Source organism: Pangasianodon hypophthalmus, chromosome 10 (genome assembly GCF_027358585.1).
Source record: "Pangasianodon hypophthalmus isolate fPanHyp1 chromosome 10, fPanHyp1.pri, whole genome shotgun sequence".
NCBI lineage: Eukaryota > Metazoa > Chordata > Actinopteri > Siluriformes > Pangasiidae > Pangasianodon > Pangasianodon hypophthalmus.
Window position 1 is genome coordinate 20,957,468 of NC_069719.1, and position 24,326 is coordinate 20,981,793.

A 24,326-nucleotide genomic window follows, 5' to 3' on the forward strand; every position below is an offset into this window, starting at 1 on the left:
ATATGGTAATGAACATTAATGACATCTCAAAATGAAACATATCAATGTCAGTCAGACATGCAAAGTGCTCAGATGAGCAGTAGTGGTCAGTGGCCTAATCCATAATAGTTATAGTTTAAGTGTTTTGATGTTTTGAGACTGAGAATTAAACAGGGGGCCAGACTAACAGATAAAACACACACAGATATTTACCTCAGTAACAGACAACTGTGCTTCTCCTATTTTAAAAACCACTAGCCACCACTTACTCAAACATATGTACACAAACTTTTGTAATTTGTGGAATATTTCCATTACCATTTGTTACCATAGTTAGATCATGTAAATTACCTACTCCTTACCCTAACCTTAACCTTAACCTAACCAAAAATCTATTTTCCTCATGCAGCCCAGCCAAATTTCCCCACAAGGTCAAAACTGCCACATATTCCTATCATTATGGGGACATTTTGACCCCATAAAGAAATAACCCTGTCCCCACCCTGTCCCTTATGTAGTGTGTACAGAACATTTGAAAAGAAGTATCAACAGAGAAATTGGCAAAAACGGGTCAGAAGGATGTCGCAAAGTGGCAAAGGTGATGGGAGGCATAACCAAAAGAAGGAATGACATATCAGACTATTTTTTTGTCCAAGAAGCCGATATAAATGGGTAGTGCGTTTACAACAAAAACGGTTCAAAAAGTAACTCTGTCATATCTTATCCAAAAACCTATACATCCAATTTCACAAATTGCTGCCTACTTTGTTTTTCTATCTAATATGACATTCTATACATTACATACTAATAATTAAAATGTGGCTTGTGTGAACAAAAAGAAACTAAAGTAACGAATCTTTAAATGCTTGCCTGTCGAGTCCTCCTGAAGTCCGACATCAAAAGACAACTTATCTGTCACAGACCTGGATGTCTTTAAACATGTCAGATACTGCAAGAAGAATGAGATAGAGCATTTGTATGCTGAAACAAATGATGGAGAAATATAAAGCAGTAGTAAATTAAAATAAGTAAGCAAGTAAATTTAATTTATAAAGCACATAAATCATTGCATGTTGACCAAAGTATCAACCATACTGTTCCCATAATAATAATAATAGTAATAATAGTGCACTTTATAGAAATACAATTACTGACCATCTGTTGCTATTCATAGTCTGTCAATCAGTGGAATGGAACCACCACTAATCAAATATTATTTAGCATGTTAGTGGCATGTTATGGGTGTTAGTGGGTAAAGTGCTAAATTATGATTAAAAGAAAGTGCATATAGACATGTCATTTTTTTTTTTGTTGCAGTCACCATGTTTGAGACCAATTTACTTTGGAAGAGAATAAATGGTACCTTGATAATGTTGATAAAATAGACTGTCATCCTTAGATACTTTTCCCAGTTGGCAATACACTGTTCTCAGTTGTACCCTAACATAGCTAGCTTGCTAATAGGCAGCAAAACAGGGAGGATTCACTGCACTGCTGCTTGGTGAAGATGTATGTATTCGAGTGTACTGGTTGTCAGCTTAAATGAAAACAGATCTTCTTAAAGAAGCACAAACACAATACCATTGATTGGTCCTACTTGGTCCTCAATTATACAGTGAGACATCACGTGAAATGGAAGGATATATCGATGGTTGACTAAGGTGTGCCTAATAAAGTGGATGTAAGAATAAACAGTGCTTATAAATAAACTGGCAACTGGTTTTAAATACAGATAACTAGAAAGTACACACAAATTACTCTTCCCAAATGCTAGGGAACAAAGGAATAAAAAGGAAAGATAGACATCCCTCACCATTCCACTGAAAGAGTGTCGCAGGAGGATAGCATGTCCGTACAGTAGTGTTCTGTGTCCACCTCCATGGACTGCCTGTGTGGATTGAGTAGGGTGTTAGACATCACTGAGAATGACTTAAAACTTTAAAGCAGTGGATCCAGTCCAGGAGACCTTTCTGATTTCCATGCTCTAATACACTGGCCTCTTATGAAATCCTTAATAATAACCTGGGTGGAGTTTCCCCAAAAGCATTGCACAATGATTAGCGTTAAATGGTAGAGCAACCAGCATCTTCAACATTGCTCTCTACCAGTTAAGATTATCTTAATCTTATAATGATTTTTGGAAAACTGGGTTCCAAAGATTTGTGGGTTAGGAAAAAAAAAAATGATGCACAGCCTTAATGGGTGACAAAGCAATAGACATTGCAGGTTCTGCATTCTCTCACATAAGAGATAGATAACTCTTATGTGCAGTGAGCAAGCAACGCATTCCTATGGATGCTCTCAAACAAAAAGTGGGGAAAGAGTTGCATGATGACAGATATTTAGTGCAAACAAAAGAAAACACCTTTGTTTGAACGCTGCATTTCACTTTTAAAGCATCTCATTAAAATTGTGCATATACCATATGTAAGCATATTTTAGCTACATAATAATGCATGCATACATAGCAGTGGCTTTTCAGATGTGTTCTCTCAGTATAAAGGTTGAGATTAAGGTCTGATTAGAGGACATTTTTGTACTCGTTCCTACACATCAAGAGATACTCACCTTTCTAATGAGCTTCTACCGAAGGCATTGAAATAACAGAGGCAAATGTTATATTGAGCTTCTGCCTCAAATACAAATGTTTAAATGGTGCAACTGATAAAGTTTGACTACTGTATTAACATGAAGCTCAAAAAATGAATCTTTAATCAAACATTATGGCTGTTTGCATTCTAGTGATCACTGCTTCTTTATTTAATAATCTCACTGCTGAAGCATGTTGATCAGATGTGAATAATTTTTTTTTTAGATTATTCTTAGTGTATTCCTGACATTATAAATACCTGCTGATTCACAGTGTGATCTGATGTGGAGTGGGACACAAATCCGCATGCCAATCCTCTCCCCTTAACCCCAGGGTGAGTATATGTGCTGTGTATTTGTATGTGTGCATGTGTATGCATTCACTAACCACTTTATCAAGAACACATGTACACACATTCATACAATTATCTAATCAGCCAAGTAGGTACAGATACAGAATCGAGCTTCAGTTAATATTCACGTCAAACTCAAATAAACACTCTTTACAACAGCAGTGAGCAGAAAAGCATCTCAGAATGCTCAACTTGTTTGAACCTTGAGGAGGATGCGCTATAACAGCACAAGACCACATTGGGTTCCACTTCTGACAGCCAAGAACAGTATACAGTGGGCACAGGCTCACCAAAACTGGACAGCTGAAGATTGGAAAAAGACCAGGTGACAATTGGACCACTGTCCTCTCTCATCAACAGGGCATTTCCGCCCTAAGAACTGCCACTAACTGTAGGTTTTTTTTTGTTTGCTTTTCGCATCATTTTGCATAAACTATAAAGACTGTTGTACATATGAAGCCGAGGAGATAAGCAGTTTCTGAAATACTCAAGCCAACTCCCCTACCACCAACAACCATGGAATGGTTAAAGTAACTGAGATCACATTTTCCCCCATTCTGATGTTTCATGTGAACATGAACTGATACTCTTGACCTGTATCAGCAAGGTTTTATGCATTGCACTGCTGCCATATGATTAGCTGATTGGATAATTGCATGAATGGGCAGGGTACAGGTGTTCTTTTTAAAGTGGCCAGTGATTGTAGTGTCCTGTGGTAATTATTTAATGTCATGTGTGACTATAATAAAAATAATATTTAAATGGTGTAATGGTACTCAGTGCCCTAACAGCTGGTAAAGCTTTGAAAAGAAAAAAAAGTATCCTAGATCAAAGATAATTGGTCAAAACATCTTCTGAAGCCCCAGCTGTCTGAGGTTTTGCCATCACCATGAGTAAGTGCAGCACATTGGAGTCTGTCAGCCCATACACAGTTCCTCTGTAAGAACGCCTGCCCTAGACGGCAGATTGACACAAAGGCTACAATACGATACAAGGAAATATCACTGCCCACGTGATGTGGCCAAAGGTCATCAGCTTCACAAGCACCACTTGGAGCACTGGGGATTATATTAACACATCATTCGAAATGTCTCTCAAAAAATAGGTTTTCAACATTTTTTTTAAAAAGAATTTGCTAGAAGACATTATAGATGCTGTTGCCAGATTTGAGCTGACATGAAAATATCTGAGAATATCTGCAGAAACATGAAGTTCAGGTTTATTCATGCGCATTGAAAAGTTATACAAAAATTAAATCGATATTCACACTGCCAGGTGTTATTGTGTTGTTCCACCTCACTAAACAGGTTGCAGCTGACATAAGGATTGAAGATGTAGGGAAAAATGAAACCAGACACTTTCATTTTAAGCTGTTTTGTTAAAAATTGCTGTGTAAAGATTGGCCTTGTTTTTGCCCTTGTTTCACAGGAGCTGCAAAGTATGAGCCATTATCACCAATGCACACCTCAGCTAAAAACAAATAAACAGAAAATAATATATTATATCGCTTTAATTAACACACACCAAGACAGAAGAGGGTTCCATTAAGTCCTATAAAATGGTTAATAAAAGGGCACTTCTGGAAGAACTCATGTCAGTATTTCTTGAGTGTATAAAAATCTTTTACGGTAACGAAGTACCGTACAGACATAATTATAATAAATATGCGCCCTCTTTTATTTCTCCACTCCCTTTCGGGGTTATCTGTTACTGCTCTTTCAGTTGTTTGAAAATTATTATGCAACTATTCAACATTTATTACAAGATCTATGTTATATTCATGCACATCTAAGTGCAGAGTATAGCGGATCGTGACACAGTCGAAAAATATTAATTGTAAATTAATCGTGGACTTAAACACAATTTAAAATAGAAGCTTGTGTGCAAAAAAATGTTGATGTGAATATCCATGAAACCAGGCTGTGACTCATGGGACAAGACTTATGTTGAAGTCAGGAAAATACCAACACAATGGCTTTAATCAATAGAAATATTAAATAATTGTAATAACCAATAAAAACACTAAAAAATAAAAATAAAACCAGAGTAACTGTACAAAATTCATAGATTTACAAAGTAGTTTTAATGAAACTACAGATCATTATGAAAACTCTGACAATACATAAAGACAATACATAAAGACATGGTGTGAACTAATGGATATTGTGTACTCACTTCATTATTTTCCCCGGATTTGGCCAGCATCTCCTGCAGTGCTCGAACAGACAGTGACTGCTCCAGCACAAAGTTACAGATGCACAGATCTGGAGGGACATACTGAGAGAGAGAGAGAGAGAGAGAGAGAGAGAGAGAGAGCAGTTAGTCACTGCTTCTTTTAAGCCCAAAAACTATTCTTCAGAAAGCATTTCCAAAAAACTGCAGCTACTATAATGTTTAATTATTACAAGCAAGGGAGAGCACCAGTGCACTTAAGATACCACCTAAAATAATGGCAAGAATTGCAGTAAAAGTGCAGTAATTGACTACACACACGCACACACTTGCGGGCACACACACACACACACACACACGCACACATTATTTTTCATGAAACAATAGTCCAGACTCAACAAGAAGACTCAAATAAGTGGGTTACATGCAGAAGTGGGATGCTGTCAAATATGTGCTTTATTGTGGGTAACCCAAACATCGTACTGTCAGTAACACTGGATAGTCCATAATCAACACACAACAACAGGTGAGTGTCAGTACTATGCACTGGGGGTATTTAACGCTCAGGTTCCCAACCCTGGTCCTAGAGAACCCTCTGTCCTACACATCTCTAACACACCCATTTCAACTCAGGAAGGACTGTTAATTAGCTGATTAAATCAGGTCTGTTGGGTGCAGTGAAAGCATTAAAAAAACACTGGGGTTACACCACAAAGCAGGACTGCAGTGTTAGCGTTAGTGAGTGTTAACTTTGGCTAAAACTCTGGCTTATCCGTTCCATGAAGGTGGCTATCCTTTCAGCTGGTTAGGCCACTGTGGCAACTTACTCTACGTGGCTAACCTGCTCTGGAGAAGGTTAAGTTGAAGCTAAACACTCTGTCCAATCAGAGATTGTGTCACTTTTCCTGTGGAGCCTGCTGCTCGTATATGGTGTAGAGTTTCCGGAAGAGACAGAATTCGTTAGTCTTTTCTGATTCTTATACGGTTTCTAAACATTTATATAGTTTTTTTTTTTAATTTAATTATTTAGCAAGTAACCGATTTAACAGAATATTAGTCGTTAATCTGTTCTGTGTATAATAATGTGTCTGTAAAGTTGTTTTGTTACAATGTCCATTGTTAAAAGCACTATACAAATAAAACTGAATTGAATGATTAGGATTTCCCAGAGTAATCACTGCATTAAACTACATAGAGATCACTATTAGAGCATTCCTGTGGGTGCATGAATTTACACTGAAAGGAAGTAAGTGCATAGCATCAATGTTCAGGTAGACTACAAATTTATGCACTTCCTGAAATATCTAGTAGTAACAAAGTGGGATTTAGCCGAACACGAATATAGAACAGCATAAGACTTTTTTCCTCTGTTACCTGACCTGTGATCAGTCCCTCACTACTGAGCATTAAGGCAAAATTACCTGGCTCATGACATGTATTCTCAGGGAGTCTATAGGGACACTATATCACTGCATGGTATGAATGCTGACTTCCTTACTGCCTGGCTTTGCTTTAAAAATATTTTCTTAAAATGCTCCTGTGTATTCTGCGGATTGGTTTAATCAGCGGCTTGGAGGCAGGGTACGCCTGCAAGAAGTACCTGATAACTTCATAACCAGTGCCATTTAACTCAGGTTTAAATCTGAATACAGATACAAATACAAATATGTGGTGCACTAAACATATACAGAAGGGGTGCATTACGTTACACCCCTTCTCTATACAAAATGACTGAGACGGCAGTATTTATAGCAGAATGTAACATGGTAAATTTAAGAAACATCACTTCATACGTTTTGGTTTGGAAATGAACATGAAACTACTCTAATACTACTAGGCTATGATTACTATCATATTACTATGATTTCTTTTTATGTCGACTGTACAATATTTATTCAAATGTTCATGCCTGTGCTTACCGTCAAAGTAACGCAAGGTGCCTCTAATTATGCGTATGTGTTATAATGTGAAAATATGCTGCATCAGCAAAATCTTTACAGACACATTCCAAGCATGCTGTGAAAACTGTTCACTAGAGCATACCTTATAGATATTTTAACTGGGAATCTATAGGAGCAGCATGTGCCTATTGTCTGGTTCACTGGGTCCACTTTTTAATGATTTTTGTCTAAGCCTGAGTTTAAAACATTTTTCTTTACTAGTTAACCCCTTAAAGTTACAGTTCATTGATTACCTCTTAGATCTTCATGTGTATTATTCAGTCACTATGACTTATTTAATAATTATTATTATTTAATAATACTTTCAACTGATTAATTGTAAAGGTATGCAGTTACAAGAGCCAGAAATGTAAGTCTAGACCTGCTGACAGGACTTGGATTAGGCCTGATGTCAGGAGGGGTGGTATTCATTTATTCATCTTCATTAAGCACTTTATCCTGATCAGGGTCACAATAGATACAGAGCCTATCCCAGGAATACTGAGTGTGAGATGGGAACACACCTGGATGGGAAGCCAGTCCATTGCAGCTCACCATGAACACACACATTCACACTCACTCACACCTACATGCAATTTAGAGTAGCCAGTCCACCTACTGGCACGTTTTCGGAAGGTGGGAGGAAACTCACTTGGATACATGCACAGAAACTCCACACAGACAGTTCAGGATTGCACCAGGGACCCTAGAGCTGTGAGATGGCAACTCTACCCAAATTAAATTTAATTTTAAATTTGCTCCAAATTACTCCACTTTACTTTTGTTGTTTTAGCCATGAACAAAGAATTGCATCTTTACCTTTACCTTTAAGTTATTTACATCTTTACGCCTGGGTAATACAGGCAACACAGTGATTTATACATTGATGTGTTTAAATTTCAAATGCAAGCTCATACCACGAGAGATCACTATAAAGAATGTAGCAGGGTTGGTGGCAGTTTTATATATCGAACATTAAATGTTACTTATATTGCTGGGTGTCCACAAATAATGTCTGTTAGTCCAAAACTATGTGATCTGTGCTCAGGAACTCCTGCCATAAATAAACAGGTCAAGTAATCACTAAGTGTCACAGTAGGTTGGTACAGAAAGGAGAAGAGTCTGATGGAAGATTTGGCATGAGAGCTAAAGAGGCCAACGCAGCAGGCTGACAGTTTGAGGTAAGGCATGAGACATGAACCTGCAGTAAGATAAATGGAGCACAAATAACAGCGTCCTCTTTCTTAGTGGTACACTTTGAATACACTGGAGCATGCTGCTATCAAATCTTATTTCAAAACTTTTTATCCCATTTAACTGCTTATAACTTATTCAGTTATTCAAAACATACTGTGTTATTTTGTAACCGGTTGTTTAAATGTATCATGCGATAAGAAAGCAGGATATAAGTGCGTACATTAAGCATATTGTTTATTTGGGTAAATCTAATAATCATAATCACAGTCCAGAGCAGGAGTCAGAAAAAAAGGATAATCCATATAAAAATGGGAAAACACAGGCAAGGGTCTAAACGAGAAAGTGTATCAGAAATAGCAAAAAACACAAACCACAGAAAACAGAAAACATATCTCAGAATGTATACAATACAAATGCACAATAAAACACAAAGACAAATGCATCCAGTGACATGAAATCAAAAAAACAACATGAAAACAGTGCTTGTAATTAAGGGAGTTTCTGACATTAACGAAGATAATATAGATATTTTTGTAATCCATTTAATTTATTTTAACCAAATTACATTTTTGTTATACTGTATACCCTAATTGTAAGGTATACAGTATAACAAAAATGTAATTTGGTTAAAATAAATTCAATGGATTACAAAAATACCTATATTATCCTTGTACATATGCCTTCGTAATTACAGCTCATCTGTCTATATTGCTTGCTTTACAGTACAAGTAAACAGATATAAATAATTTACGTAGCATGTCCACATGAAAACCAACTCCAAAACTGCCATGCCATGTATGATTGTCCTGCGGAGCCACTTACAGTCGTATTCAGAGTTGGCTACTTAAGTCGGCACCTTAAATCCAAATGTGACACTGTTTAAAAGACTATTTACACGAGAGAAGGGTGGCCCATTCAGAATATTAAAATTAGCCATGTGCAGTTCACCCCACTGAGGCTGCCAGATTTTTTTATGTTCAGAGCTCTTGGGACAGGAGTTTTTCAGTTGTATCAGTCTGCTACCTTTCACTGTACAGAAAATGTAGACTGATAAAGCAGATTTTCCCCCTTTGAAGTTAAATGCAATACAATGTAGCATAAGGGAAGAGGCAATGAAAAAATAAATTCATCCATTCATCTTAAGCAACTGCTTTATCCTGGTCAGAGTCATGAAGGATCTGGAGCCTATCCCAGAACACTAGCACAAGGCAGGAAAACACCCTGGATGGGATGCCACTCCATCGCTGGGAACCACGTACACACACATTCACACACTCATTCACACCTATGGGCGATTTAAAGTAACTAATCCACCTAGTGGCATGTTTTTAGGAGCTGAGCGGAAACTACAGAACCCGGAGGAAACCCACACGGATATGGGGAAAACTTGCGAAACTCTACATAGACAGTAACCCAAGTAACCCATTAAACTGAAAATTCCGGAGGAGCGAGGTGGCAATGCTACCCACTATTCCACCATGCTGCCCCGTAAAAAAATACTGTTTTGATTCAAATTATAATATACAAATCAGGTTCATTAAGCCTTGAAGAGTATTTGGGGTGTGATGTCTATGAGTAACTGTTATGCTGGAGATTGACATTATCCCAAATATGGTTTGGAACTAGTGTATATTATATACACTAGTTTTATATATAAAAAAATCTCATGCAGTATTCCATACACTGAACACATCATTTGCGCTGACGTGCGATAACTATAAAGGCTCTGGTCTATAGCTCTTTGTACTGCAGGCTTTCAGAGCTGCCTCATGCCTTCCAAAGCAGAAGCTGCAACCTGATAGCAGAGCAACAAGCAGTAGTAAACAGGTAAAAAGGCATTCTGATGACTGATCTGAAAAGACAACTTTTACTAAGTAAAAAACTTCCTGAGGGTTTATAGAAATAGCTGCAAGGCTTCTGCAGCTCAGGTCAACATTCTCTATCTAGTTACGCAATAACAAATTTCACACACTTCTTCAGGTGTGTAACTAATGTACTTTTAAATAAATACAGTGCTGATCAATGGAGAGAATGTGAGATTATGTAAATAGTGTGTGCAGGTTAATAATGCAAAATTGATCATTGTTATATGATCAAATCCAAAATGGCTTACACTATACAGTCTCCTCTGAAAGTATTGGAACAGAAAGGCCGATTGTTTTGTTTTTGCTATATACGATGAAGACATTTGAGTTTGAGATCAAAAGATGACTATGAGACGATAGATCAGAACTTCAGTTTCATTTCCTGATATTTACATCTAGATGTGTTAAACAACATAGAACATGGCACCTTGTGTTTTTTTAAGTGATCAGAAATATTGGACATGTGACTGACAGGTGTTTCTTGTTGCCCAGGTGTGCCCTGGTAGATTGCTTGTTTGAACAATGAATAGCTCTGAATGCCTACTCTTGGTTTGAGCCCTGGGTTTCACCTGTGAAGACTGCATTTGTTGTTAAAAAGGAAAAACCAACATGAAACTTTCTGTCTGCCAATTTACAGAGGAATGCATCCAATCTAATTAGGAACTTCATCATGCAGCAAGACAATGGCCCAAAACACACTGCCAACACAACATCTTGATTTTATTAGGGGGAAAAAAAGTAGAAGGTTTTAGACTGGCCAAGTCAATCACCAGACCTTAACCCAACTGAGCATGCATTTCATCTCCTGAAACCCCTCAAAACAAACAACAACTGAAAGTAGCTATCGCACAAGCCTAGAAGAGAATTAAACAAGAAGAATGCAACGGTTTGGTGATGTCAGTGGGTTGCCAGCATGACGCAGTTATTGAAAGCAAAGATATTATAAAAATTATATAAAAAAAGCTATCTGTATCTATACCCAATTTCAGATGAGCAAAAATATAGGAACATATAGCTTTAAAGTAAATTAAAGTAAATAACACTTAATATTTGGTTGCACATCCCTTGCTTGGATGTGCTCGGATAGGATGCCATGTTTTAAGTTGTTTAACACATCTAGATTTAAATATCAGGATATGAACTCTGAAATTCCGATCTATCATCTCATATTCATCTTTTGATCTCAAACCCAAATGTCTTCATTGTATAGCAAAAACAAAAGAATTGGCCTTGCCGTTCCAATACATTTGGAGGAGACTGTACATGGTGCCTACACACTCAATAATGAGTCATTTGGAATTTAAAATAGGGATTTTAAGATGATAGATTGTAAGATGATAGATCGTACATGGAAATCCCAATTTTACCAATGCTACTTAGCCATCACTGAAGTTGGTATTAGACATCTACGTAGCTTTCTAGATTTCTTGACGAGTTGACCTTCCTAATTCCCTGACAAGTTGACCTTGTAGTTAGCAACATGTAACTGTATAACTAAACATGTTGGCATATCTACAAGTGCAAGGCATTGTGAAGCTGCATAAGTACTCTTCCTCATTATTAGGCAACTACACGTGGATGGTTAGAAAAGTTACCAAAGGAGAGAGAGCACTTGGTTGGACAGCTGACTCGGAACCTCTTAATCACGGACTAAGAAGACACGAAAATCTTTATCTTTTGCATTATTTGTTTCATTTGTTTAGCACGTGTAATTAAAGATGTGACTGTCGTATACTCGTTTGAGTCTTATTTGTACCTTATCCAGGCTTTATATCAAAGTCAGGCTGACATAGCCCTTTTTCTGGCTGTTGTCACACCCCTTAAAGCATGCTTATGAAATAAAAAAAAAAAAAAAAGGTCCACTGAAAACTCTCACACTCAGTATCCACCATTCTTGTCTATTCTAATAGTGCATGCACTTACTTCACTACAATGAACAAGTTTAAAATGGAGGATTTATTATTACTACAATGTTCACCCTCAATTTAGTCTGAAATACAGACCAAACTATATTATGTTTATCTGACAAAGCAAGAACTATGAGACATTAAGTACTGCACAAAATTACATGACTCTGTGATGTCTACAGTCATGGGAATACAATAATGTCAGGTTAACAATGACATGGCCACAAGCAACAGTCCAACCAAGCCCCATAGAATGATATACTGTATTATACTAAAGCCATCTGAAATTCTGCATAACTGATTGCGCAAAATGTTCTTTTTACTGTATGCCAAAAGACTTTATTTATTGAGTGTAAGTGATTCAACAAAAGCTAACACTCTGGGAAACAAAAACCAAAAATTTGAATTATGCACTTGAAATAATAGCACAGTGCCTAGTTTTGATAAAATATGTCGGACAGTATTAAAGTTGTACAAAAATTCACAAAGTGGGAACAGTACTATATTCTACCTGCCAAAAATCTTACTCTTAAAAGCTTACATTTCATGACATATTAACCCTGTTATATTAAGTCCTGGCTAATTACTCAATGTGGCAGCATCAGCTGTGGACAGAGAGGAGGCAGACTGAACTGGCAGGGAATGAGTGATGCTTCTCATCTGTGTCTTATCGCCTACTTTTGTGTGTTTCGTTGTGCTTTCAGTGACTGCCGTGAGCCAGAGAGAGAGAAAGAGCTGGTGGAGCTTGCACCACACACACTCAAATAATCTTTGAACCTTAAACTTGAACGAGGCGAAAGCTGCAAGCTTTTGGTTTGGCAGGAATTACTGAAGCTTCTGAGTAATAGCCACGAGTGTGTGTGTGCCACTTTGAAGCCGACTGGTCAGGATCTTGGAAGGCATTTTGGGTCAGATATAGAGATTTTAGAAGGAAAGAAATGATACTGATCAGTAGTTGCTGATGAAGTATCTAGTGTAGGCTTTCTCAGGATGGGTATCCCCCTTGCAGTTTGAAGGCAGATGGCACATGACCAGATGTCATAGAGTCCTTTACGATGGAAGTAATGAAGGGGGGAGGTCTTTCGACATAATCTGGAGCTTTGTGCAGGGGATAGGATCCAGTGGGCAGGTGGTAGGATTGCTGGACATGTGAATTTGTAGGAATTCTTCTGTAGAAAATGGAGAAAAATGTGTTAAGGAGATAGGTAGGGAAGAGGGATTGTGTATTGTAGGAATAGGGGTAGCTGGGAAAGGTTGGCAAATTTTGTTAATCTTCTCATCAAAGAAGGTGGCAAAGTCATCAGCAGACAGGGAGGAGGGAAGAAAGAGGGAGAGGGTGAAGAAGTGAAGAAAAATGTTATGGAGCTTGCATGGATCAGATGCAGATTCTTCCAGGTTTCCCTTGTAGAAGGATGTCTTAGAACCACTGACATCAAAGGAGAACTTTGATAAAACAGAGCAGTATAAGACAAGATCAGCATCAAGTTGTGATTTCCTCCAATTTCTCTCCACCACTCTTAATTCTCGCCGATTTCTGCGTAGAACATCTGACAGCCAAGGAGCATAAAGTGCACAAAATCTAACTCAGATTCTTGAGAATGACATGTGGAAGACAAGTGGAATATAGTACAATTAGAGAGCACTACAAATATTTAATGAGGCTACATGGATGCTCATGTTACCGAGAGGTGGTGGTTTCCACAGACAACATGTTCATCCGTTCTGCCACTTTTTTAGGTCTCGCAAAATTTTATAATAGGTTCATCCAGAATTTCAGCATAGTCACTGCTCCTAATATGTTACTCCTCAACACAGGGCCTCATGAAATTGCATGGTTTCAGGCCACCGCTCAGGCATTTAAGACTTTAAAGGAATACTTTCCCCTATGCTTTGCCACCCTAATCCCATATGAAAATACAGGATAATAATGAGGAAAGGAAAGGAAAGGAAAGGAAAGGAGGAGTTATAGAGGAATATATTCACTGATCACTGGAACCACAACTGCTATACGACTGCCAAGACTGGCAGGTGGGGCTTCTTCTACTTTAATTTTGCTATTTCTTATTGCAATGGATCCAAGAATGTCAAGACAGATCCACTATTCCATATGAAGACTGTGTGCTCATCATATGGGACATTGAAGAGGATATTTACAGAGCATTAACTGATGAGCCCCTCCCGGACAACTGCCCTGGTAAAAAAAAAAACAATTAATCACATATTTTGCCATTATAACATGCCAAAACGCTACTTCACATGTATGGAGAATGTTTATAGAGAAGTCTCAGTAAGGCTTTCTCCCTGCCTACCACCCACAGACAAGTAGTCAACGGGCTATCCAGTAGCTTTGGCGGTTTTTATTAACTCATTGCCACCACTGCCAAGGCATGTGGGCTCGTTTCCATCCATGAGCTGAGTATGCCCAAAACACATTATAGTATTCTAGAGGCCTCACCCTCTTTGTGTACTTTCTAGGTTATTAGCCCCTACGGTCCCTGTGGAATCCTGCACAAACTCTAATGCTTGCTGTGCAAATGAAATGGCAAGCACATACTGGAAATGGACCACATACCTATCTAAGGGCAGTACAGACATATGCTGCAGACAGATAAGTTCCAAAATGAAGACTGGATGTGTCCTTAGAAGATAATAATGATAAGAGATTGACCTAGCAACATTGGCTTTAACTGAAACTTACAGTATCTTACCATGAAATAGATGGAGTGCCTGCATACACACAGTTTTCATAATAATGAATTCTTGACACTGAAGGAGCTGCATTTACTATTTGGTGGACGAGGCCCAGAATAGCAGGGTTGGATTCCAGTCACAGGCAGCATGGATTGCAACCTCACTGAGGTGTTCCATTAGAACCATCTGGACCAAATCCCGATATTTTCTAATGATTCTATTAGTTCTATGTATTTTCCAAAATAGAAACACATAGATAATTTAAATCAGTGACCAGGATAAAGCAGTTACTTAAGATGAGTGAATGAATGAATAAAGCCCAGACTGTACCAGATGCAGTAAATGGTTCTCACCACGCACACACACACACACACACACAATCGCCACACTGTCTCACAAGGTTCATAACCAAGTGTTCACTCCTGCCAGCATGACAGTGAAAAACGCCCACTCCCACAACTTTTTATTTGCTTGGTCCCATGGAATCCAAGTCCCAATGCACACCTCTAGGACAAAGTCTTCCTTTTGAGAGTGTCTTGTTACTGTTCTGCATTTCTCCAGACAATGCATATGCCAAATTAGCTTCTCCTTGCTTACCTTGGCCTCTGAGGTGAGTTCCAAATAGCATAGCCGATTGCCAAGTCCCTCAGCAGACAGACAGAACTTGCGATTTTCCTTCTGAATGCAGGCCACACACTGCAACACCACCTCATCATCCTGTTGAGAGAAGACACACAAACTTGTGGATGAAAACAATTCATAAATTCAGACAACTAAAATCCCTTTAGGTAAAGGGACAAGCATCAAATGTTGTAAGAGTTAAAGGGTAGTAAACCAATTAATGTGCGTGGCTTGATGTTTGCTGAGGCAAATGAACAATTTTTTCACCAAGTATTTCTGGAAATAGCAGAACATTTCTGAATCAGCATTAAAGATGTTCAATACAAAGATGGAGTGGTGGAGTTAGCTGGTATCATTTTGATTAATTGTTGCTCCTTTTCAGAATATTTGTGTTACACTAGTTGATGAATATACACAATATGTTTTTTTTGCACCTAACAAGATTGTTAAGATTATGAGATTATTTAATCTGTGTCCAAACTGCTATATGCCAACCGCAAACAATAGGCTAAGTGTCTTGTTCGTGGCAAAACTGAGAAGAAGTAGAAATACAGTACTGTCTGTGTGAGGCAAGCAGAATGTGCTGATATGGCTACACAGAGGAGGAGAGTGGTGCAGTACAATAGCCAACTGCCCAATTTTAATCAGGAGCTGCTCTGCAGAAACCACAGTGCAGCATTTTGGAAAGGTGTATTTTACAGATGTGACAGTCCCCATCTCAACAGTTAGCTTGCGACTAAAGCTTTAAAAGTGAGACATAAAAGGGACTAAAACTATGGCCAATGAAACTTTAAAACTATTGTATTCCTGCAGTCTCAAATTTCATTTTATGTTTCCAAGAAATCTTTTTGTGATCCAAGCTCGGTGTGGGTATCATGAACGTACATGCAAAAAAACAAAATTGTTAAAGGTCTTAGCACTGTATCAGCCAACAAAGCACTTAGCTCAGGTCCCTAACTAATGTCTCTCCATTCACTATTGACCTGATTATGACAGAGTCATAAATAAATAAAGCAGTGGAGAACAGGATGAGCCATTTCTACCTGTTCATTACTGTGTTGGGTCAAAGAGATTTTTGTATATACTAATCAATGCTTTATAATTATTATGACTTTAACCCATTAACAATCTGTATTTATGTAATATAGATTATTTAAATATTTATCACGCAGTCTAAAATATGTATTCAGCCCAGGTCAGGGGAAAATCGATCCAGTGAGTGGGGTCAGCTGAGCTAATGATTATTGTTTGCAAAAGGAAGGGGAAAAAAATAGTTTTTTTGTTTGTTTGTTTGTTTTTAAACATGAATTTCATAAAAGTGTTTTTTTGTTTTTGATTAAATCCTTTTGGAGAATTAGAATGAGTACACAGACTGGCCAAAGTGAAACTACTTTCAATGGGTTTGCTTCATTCAATGTTCATTAAAATCTGAAAATCTCCCTGGAAAATCTAAATTAGTATTGAACAAGTGACAGGCAAGATATTGTGCTATAAAATGAGTCTTTCATGTTCCAATATGCACAAACACAAGCCATTGCAAAATGCAGTTCTACCTCTACTTTTTTTAGCAGTTGCTTGTTTTAATTACAATTAATTCGCCTTAATCAACACAATCAACACTGCATGACTGTGACCCCACAGGTGTAGCCTATAAAAGGTCAATGCTGCATCCTGTTTGTCCTCTTTCACTCTTGTCGAGGAGTTGAGGAACTAGATTCAAAGACACTAAAACAGCACTCTAATCCTGTTGCATACTCTTGTTACTCTTAAATATGTGCCATCGAGTGAGTATGGAGTATGGAGTATAACATGTCATGCACCATCTACATGCGTTATGGCTACTTCCTGGGCGAACCTACAAGAGGTGTCACTTTGGATATCTGTGAAGCAGCATCATGGAGTTCACAAGATTCTACAGACTGAATGTTGCTTCACTGCACCCCAAGCTGTGGTTATTTTATGCTACTGTTTTTTAACATCAATAGAGACCAGTATCAGAATTTTGAGTAATTCCTATCCTCAATAAAGCACTGTGAGTGATTTTCATCCTCATTAAAAACTGTCTCAGCACTACTTATGAGTGCTGTTTGTTAATGTCTGTTAGAGTGCACTATCAGGATATGTTATGAACCCTTATGACGACTTTGATATGTGGCCTCCACTAGTTCCAAAGGACATAAATGGTGAGAACAGGTTACATTGTAACCCTGGTTCTACAACTAAGTGAAGGACGCCTTGGGTCAACTGGGTTGGTAACAATAGTGGGGTAGTGACATAGCGGGGACCTTTTGTGTTAACGACAATAGCAAGGTAGAGATATTTTATAGGCTACCCACATGCGGTCATTGTCACAAGGTGACATGTAAAGTATGTACATAATAAACAGCCGCGATTTGAGAATCATATCGATCATCATTCCAATCAGCCGTGTTTAAATATTTTTAAGTATTTAAGTATTTAAATGTTAGTAACACAGACACTATTTATACCGTATACATATGCGCGTGTGTGTGTGCACAAGTGTGTCCATGTGTAAGTGTGTATTTGTATGTTCTACGCTGTTACCTTTGTTAGATTCTGATTTTATCTTAGTGTTGTTTTGAAGCAGGATGTTTAATAGCTAGGATGTTATCTGACCAGTGTAACCTCACAGCTGCTGGTTGCTACGATTCACTCTTTTGTTGAAGGCATTTCCCCATCATCTGACACAAATCAACATCTAAAATGAATCTTCCAGCCTGTCTACTTCACACCAAAATAGTTTGTTCTGTACCCATTATAACCTATTGCCTTTGGACCAGTCTCTAATGTCTGGCATAGTATTGCAAGTAAACCATAAAGTATATTTTGCTGATTTTTACTGCAAAGTTCTCAGCAGTGAGAATTCTGTGATCTAACACTTTTAACAGGGATTCTTAAGACAGCAACAGAGACCATCTGGTTCAAACATTTGACTCAACTCACAGCCTAGGGGAAATGTGGCCTCTAGATTTTCTGAGAAAACCCTGATTAAAAAAAAGACCCCTGTGACTGACTAACTTTGGTCTTGACCATGGATGCAATAATTTGGTCTTATTCTTCACTAAGCCATGGATAGTAGTGGATCCCTCTACTCAACTGTTGATTGACAGTTGATCTTATCATCACTGAAACAAGGAGGATCCATCAAAGAAATAAAACAGCCAGATGGGTAGATGAAATAATGAGTGAGTCCATACGAATTGCACCAAAAGCTCAATTTAAACACAGTAAAATTGGGTTCAGTTAACTCCAGAATGTTACTGTCAAACTATTCCTATGAAAAGATGCAGCATAACTGGATGGTTTGGGCCAGTTTGCTGATGAATTGATTTGTGTAGCTCTAGCTGCACTAAAATGACTCAGGGTATGGTGGGCATGATTCAGGGAAACTGTTTATTCTAGTGACTCATCACTAAGATGACGTGAGTGTTATCGTATGTCTGGTTGAGAGTGCACACACACACACACACACACACACAAGCAGACTGAGAGTTTAATTTCACCCCAAGATCCATTTAAGTTTGTTGCTTCAGCCACAAATTGCAGTGCCAGAGTATATGACAGTGTTACTATATACAATTTCTCATGTGTATATATCAGAGAAGAAAGCAGTCATGGCTAAAAAATATACCTATCTATACCTCTATACCTATGTGTTCCTAAGACCTACATACACATGGATAATACAGAGCTGCAATCACTAAGACATCTAACTGTATTATACTCACTTTTGCCCTATCCTCTGTCAGCAATCTCAGAGCTACTTCTCTGGCAGTCATGGTGCTACTTTGACAGTTTATCAAATAATTAAACTGTATATAGACTCCAAAATAACACCAGAATATTCCTCACTGCATACACTGCAGGTATCACCCACACAGGTGCAAAAAATGCTCAATATTCTTACTGCCAAACACCAGAGGATATCTCCAAGCCTTTCTTCAAACAAGAAAAGTTATTCAATAAGAGAACACAGCTTTTCCATTTGTCTGAGATGTAAAATGACAATATAGTCAGTGTAATACCTGCATTTATACATAGGCAAATGAACAGCAACCAAGCGTTACTATCCAACTGACTGTTCTTCCACTAGATTAAATAGCAATTTAATCAAGAGACCAGAAATAAATGCATTTGAGATATAAACAACACTACAGGACAAGTACAAGCCCAGGAGCAGTCAGCAGTAACAACTATATTGGTAAGAAAGTTCTGAACTTTCCAGTAGGGATGCACCGATCCAGCTTCTTAAAAGGTATTCTAAAAAATATGCCAAATCCAATCCAAAAACTGCAGCCTTTTAGATCAGTATCAACCTCAGTATTGTTATTCACTATTGGATTGGTACTTTCTAGTATGAAAATACACATTCTACTCTAAAGCACACTACATTAGTATACCAGTTTAGTAACAGCATTTACTGTTCTAATTAGTTCCGGGTATTTCTCCGGCTGAGCATGGTTGCATTCATCGCACTTGCCAACAAATGGGCTAAATGCACCAATGTTAATTACATTAAATTCATATATCATTTTTTGATTTTTAATTTTTTAAATTGTCTCTTGCTTTATGTTACATTGTATTACTTTTGACAGCGAAGAAAAAAATGCTGTCTACTTCATCAGTCCACATTTTCTATCCCCCAAATTTTCTCACACAGCTCTACTCAAGAAAATTCTGGCTACCATGTAAGCAATAACTACACGCCAGTCTGAATGGAGAGCCCATAAAATGGATTTAAGCATGTTCATAATTCATTTCTGAATAACTGTAACTTACCCTGTAGAAGTATTGTCCAGAATAAACCATCTGCTAACTCAGCTTTACCTCAACCACAGAAACTGAACCGACCTCCACCTGTTCACTGAAGCCTCTTTGTGCCTGAGTTTTAAATTTAATCCACTTGATGTAGTAGTTTATGTGTGGTAATGGTTCTACTTTGCATTTTTGTTGTTGTTGCTGTTGCTGAGTGACTGTCCTACAACTGAAATAATCATGATCTAGACCTAGTACTTTAAAAAGGTAGGCAAGGAAATTTAATCAAGCCCACATTCCCTCCTTTTTTGAGATACTATGCGGGTTTGAAAAACATGCTCCACCTAAGCTCACTGATTTTCACAAACCTATAAGCAAGCATACCAGCATACTACCATACTAGTGTACTTGCTCGAGAAAAAGAGCAATGGCTTCAATCAGCAGTAGCAGGGACTGGAAGGTTCTCTCAAAACTTTAAGGTCCGGTATACGGGAGCACTGCGGCTTCCCAGTAAGTTATGATCCTGCCGGAATGTTACAGTGTGATGAAACTGCCAAATATCTGTACAATACACCAGCACTAATACCACAAACATGTCCATCATCACCCTTCTGTGGCATTCTCTAAAATTAGATGAAAACATGAAGCAACACACACACACACACACACACACACACACACACACACACAGCAAACTCTCTGCTGCATTCAGGCTGCCTTTCCTTGCTGACATAAGTCAGGCTAAAGAGCTCACTGCAGCAATTCTTAAGTTTATATTCAGTAGCGGAGAATGCAGGATTCAAAAACACATCTAGCGCTACAGAGAGCTAAGTGACTCTGCAAGCACAAATAGCTAACAGCAGAATTGGAAAAACACTGTGCTCCGGACACACACTTTTGCGAGTCACATCAGTGAATGCTTAGCCATGATTAATTTTGTTTCATTCTAATGCACAGCTTTTTGTTTGGTAGGGTTGGTACTGTATGCTGTTGAGTGTCAGAATGGATCATTCAAACAGTCTGTTAGGCTTGTGCAATATGATGATATTATTGCCCCCTCATTGCCATGATATCTAGTGACAATGTTGATTATATTTTTTTACCAGACCTACCAACCCTTATGCATTTTTTTGTAGGAGCTCCACAAAAACATGAAAAAAACACACTAGTGTTAAAGAGTGAAGGGTTAATGTTTAGGTGCACTGCATTGTAATTATTGTACTTTGGGGTGGGGGTTCAGGTTGTGAGTATGTTTGGGTTACACAGAGAGACTGTGTCTCTCCCTTCTATCAGTCTGCGAAAATATGGAAATTACTCCAAAGCGGCATAAAGTTTAGCGTGTTCTGGTCCCCGGAACTCTGACAGAATGGAAGAATGTCTAGTACAAGTTATCAGTCAAAAATATGCCAAAAGAGCATTCTTTTCCAATCAACATGTGATGATTTGCATAGGTGTTTTGAAGTCATGTTTTGAAAATCTTTCATTATATGTTGACTTAGCTAACATTAGACAGGTATTTAGCTAACATCAGTTAACTATATTTATTAGGGATGGCACCGGAAAAATTTTGGCCAAAAACCAAAAGAGCTGTTTTGACCTTTTTTGGCAGAAAGGACAACGATATTGGCCGAAAAATTTAATTAGGCCTACATCAAAGTGTCAAATTTAACACTTAACACAAATAATGTTAATGGTCATGATAATTAGAAGGTGATTAAATACACTATTTTGTTTTTTTTTTCTTTTTCACTGGTGCTCTCCTGCTCTCTGCATCAACAGAGAAAATGTCAGCCAGGTGAACATTAGACAACCAATTAATAAAAGGATTATATCAAAATGTCAACATGTGATGTTATTTTTTTTTTTAACTGTTTACGGCACATTACTGCAGAATCACTTAAAAATCCACCATCCAGCTAAGTTTTTGTGATTGTGGTTCTGACTGCATAGCTGGTAATATTATTATGCAGTCCCCTCACCTCTCCTTAAACCAGAAGTGGTGTAAATTCTCGTTTTCCTGTCTTTTTCAGACGACCAGTTCTGGAGGATTTAATCATTTAACGTGATATTTTAAAATCACGATCTGAGAAAAATCAATATCGCACAAGCCTACACTGTGTCATTATAAAGTTTCAATTATTGTACGTTTATAATGTTGAATATTGAATCAACTGAAAGGGAATGTTGTGTATTGTTAAACCCCTAATGGCTGCATATGCAGTTTTTGGTTTAAGGTGAGCTTTTAATAGTTTGATGAAATTATTGATCTGCATTTTTCTTTTCCCAGCTTGCTCAAAATTTGCTTAAAACTATATAGATAACATATCCAGCGGGAATGGCCCTGCTTTGTCAAAAGCAGTGTTTGTGAAGGATGGGTAAAGCTACACAGAAGAAGCCGATATTCTTGCACCCCGATTTTGTCGTGTTGAGTCAGTGGTGTAGGATGAGAGAATCTTTCTGTCAACCTCAGAAGCAACAGGGCATACGATGATACAAAGAGCCATAAAGTGTTAAAAGAAAAAAGGGTTGCAGACCCTCTAAAAGTGCCTGATGTAGTGTACCTTAACTATATAAAACTGTCTGGCGGAATGTACGTTCACAATGTTTTATCTGACTAGAGCCTTTTGCTGCACAAATTTCAGGGCATTCAGTGCTCCATTTTCCTCGGAAAGGGGACATAAAAACAGAATGTGTGTCGTCAGCTGCTCCGCTAATGGCCCTCTAACACCTTCGGTTGATGCTGCACTCTGGTATGGCTGTCTTTCCCTTTACAGCAATGCAAAAGTCCTTACTGCAGGAGCATTACACAAGACTGTAAGTTTCTGTCCAGCACAGCAGAATGACAGCACCTCCCATTAACACCCATTAAACCAGTGGAGGGACTGCTTTGTCATAAAGGGGCAGCAATAAAACATGTCCACTCTGAGCAAAGAGCAGACAGTATATAAAGACAAAGGTATTTTGATTGACAGTCTTTGACAATGACTAAATCAAACATCTCCTAGCTGCCTTGAGACCTCATAAGGCAATGTTCTAGCAATCCCAGGCTGATTTTTGAGTAAAATAATATAATACTATCTGCCCAGGCTGTTAAAGGTAGGTCTACTGAACATAAGATTCCTCACAGGTTATGCAGTGAGCAGGGATTTGACACATTTTATATCACAGAAATTTGGATTATGTTTTGAATTTTTATGATCTTATGCAGTATGTGGTGGAACCCATTAGCAAAAATGACCACACCCTAGACTTGGTCATTTCTCATTGTTTAGACATGAAGCTTTCACAGATACTAGATATACAATACCTGATCACTATTATGTATTCTTTGAAATATCAAGCTGTGAGAATCATGCAAACTTTATTTTAAAACTTAAAACAGATGAGCAGAAACACAATGGATTCTCACAAGGTTAATGGTTCGTTGTTATTTAAAATGTTTACTAGAATCTTGCCATGAAACCTTATGTCTCTGGGCTGACTGACAATCACAAATGTAACCCACAATGCCTTTTTTCCCCATATTGATAGACTTATCAAGGCCCCATACATTTTAAAGTGACAAATACAAGGGCCTTTTCTGCAGCCTTAAGTCAGACAATTATTAAAAATTACATTTACATTAAACGAAGAAAAAAATCTACTTTTTTAGCAACTGAACAGCTTGAGTCACTGAACAAACATTACAACATATATATCACCGCATAGCCTCAAAACAGTCACCATATGGCTTCTGTTAAAAATAGAAATCTTGACAGAGCTATAAGTATAGGCCTTAAACCTGCCAATCTTGCTTTTGTACTTTTCAACATTTGGTTGAACTTTTCAATGTTCAAACTAAAAGTAACACACTCATTTAATTCTGTATCTATATTCAGGTATACTGTATATGCTAAAGCTATGCCTTTAATTTGTCACCCAATTCCCGCTCTCAGCATATAGCACAGCTCCCAGGACTGCAAGTGTGCTTGTTATTCGTTCTACAAGTGCTTTTGTTTATGTTTTGCTACATGCCTTTGTTTTGATTTTGGTCCGCTCTTGTCATTGGTCTGCTACTGATCGTGTTCACCTGTTCTGTGTTTGGTTTCTTTATTAGTTTGCCTTCATTTGTGTATCATACGCAAATGTGATGCAAATTCTCGTTGATGGTTATCATGCATTTCTAAACCTACTGCTGCTAATGTTCTATTCTCACTTCTTTTTGACCCATGCTTATTAAATCATGCTTATCATATT

General features: G+C 37.9%; 1 protein-coding gene across 15 annotated transcripts in view; it reads right to left on the bottom strand.

Annotated features, from left to right (window-relative positions):
• The window catches only part of LOC113530100 (ryanodine receptor 3), a 159,827-nt gene that overhangs the window by 121,139 nt on the left and 14,362 nt on the right, over window positions 1-24,326 (bottom strand). For 13 of the 15 annotated variants that reach the window (XM_026919847.3, XM_026919843.3, XM_026919842.3 and 10 more), the window contains exons 2-6: window positions 15,291-15,410; window positions 5,097-5,198; window positions 2,548-2,562; window positions 1,793-1,867; window positions 850-928 (exon numbers count right to left, since the gene is read on the bottom strand). In XM_026919847.3, coding sequence (XP_026775648.3) covers window positions 850-928; window positions 1,793-1,867; window positions 2,548-2,562; window positions 5,097-5,198; window positions 15,291-15,410 — 391 coding nt within the window. The remainder of the gene's footprint in view (window positions 1-849; window positions 929-1,792; window positions 1,868-2,547; window positions 2,563-5,096; window positions 5,199-15,290; window positions 15,411-24,326) is intronic. The other 2 variants (XM_026919849.3, XM_026919835.3) reach the window with 1 other exon arrangement.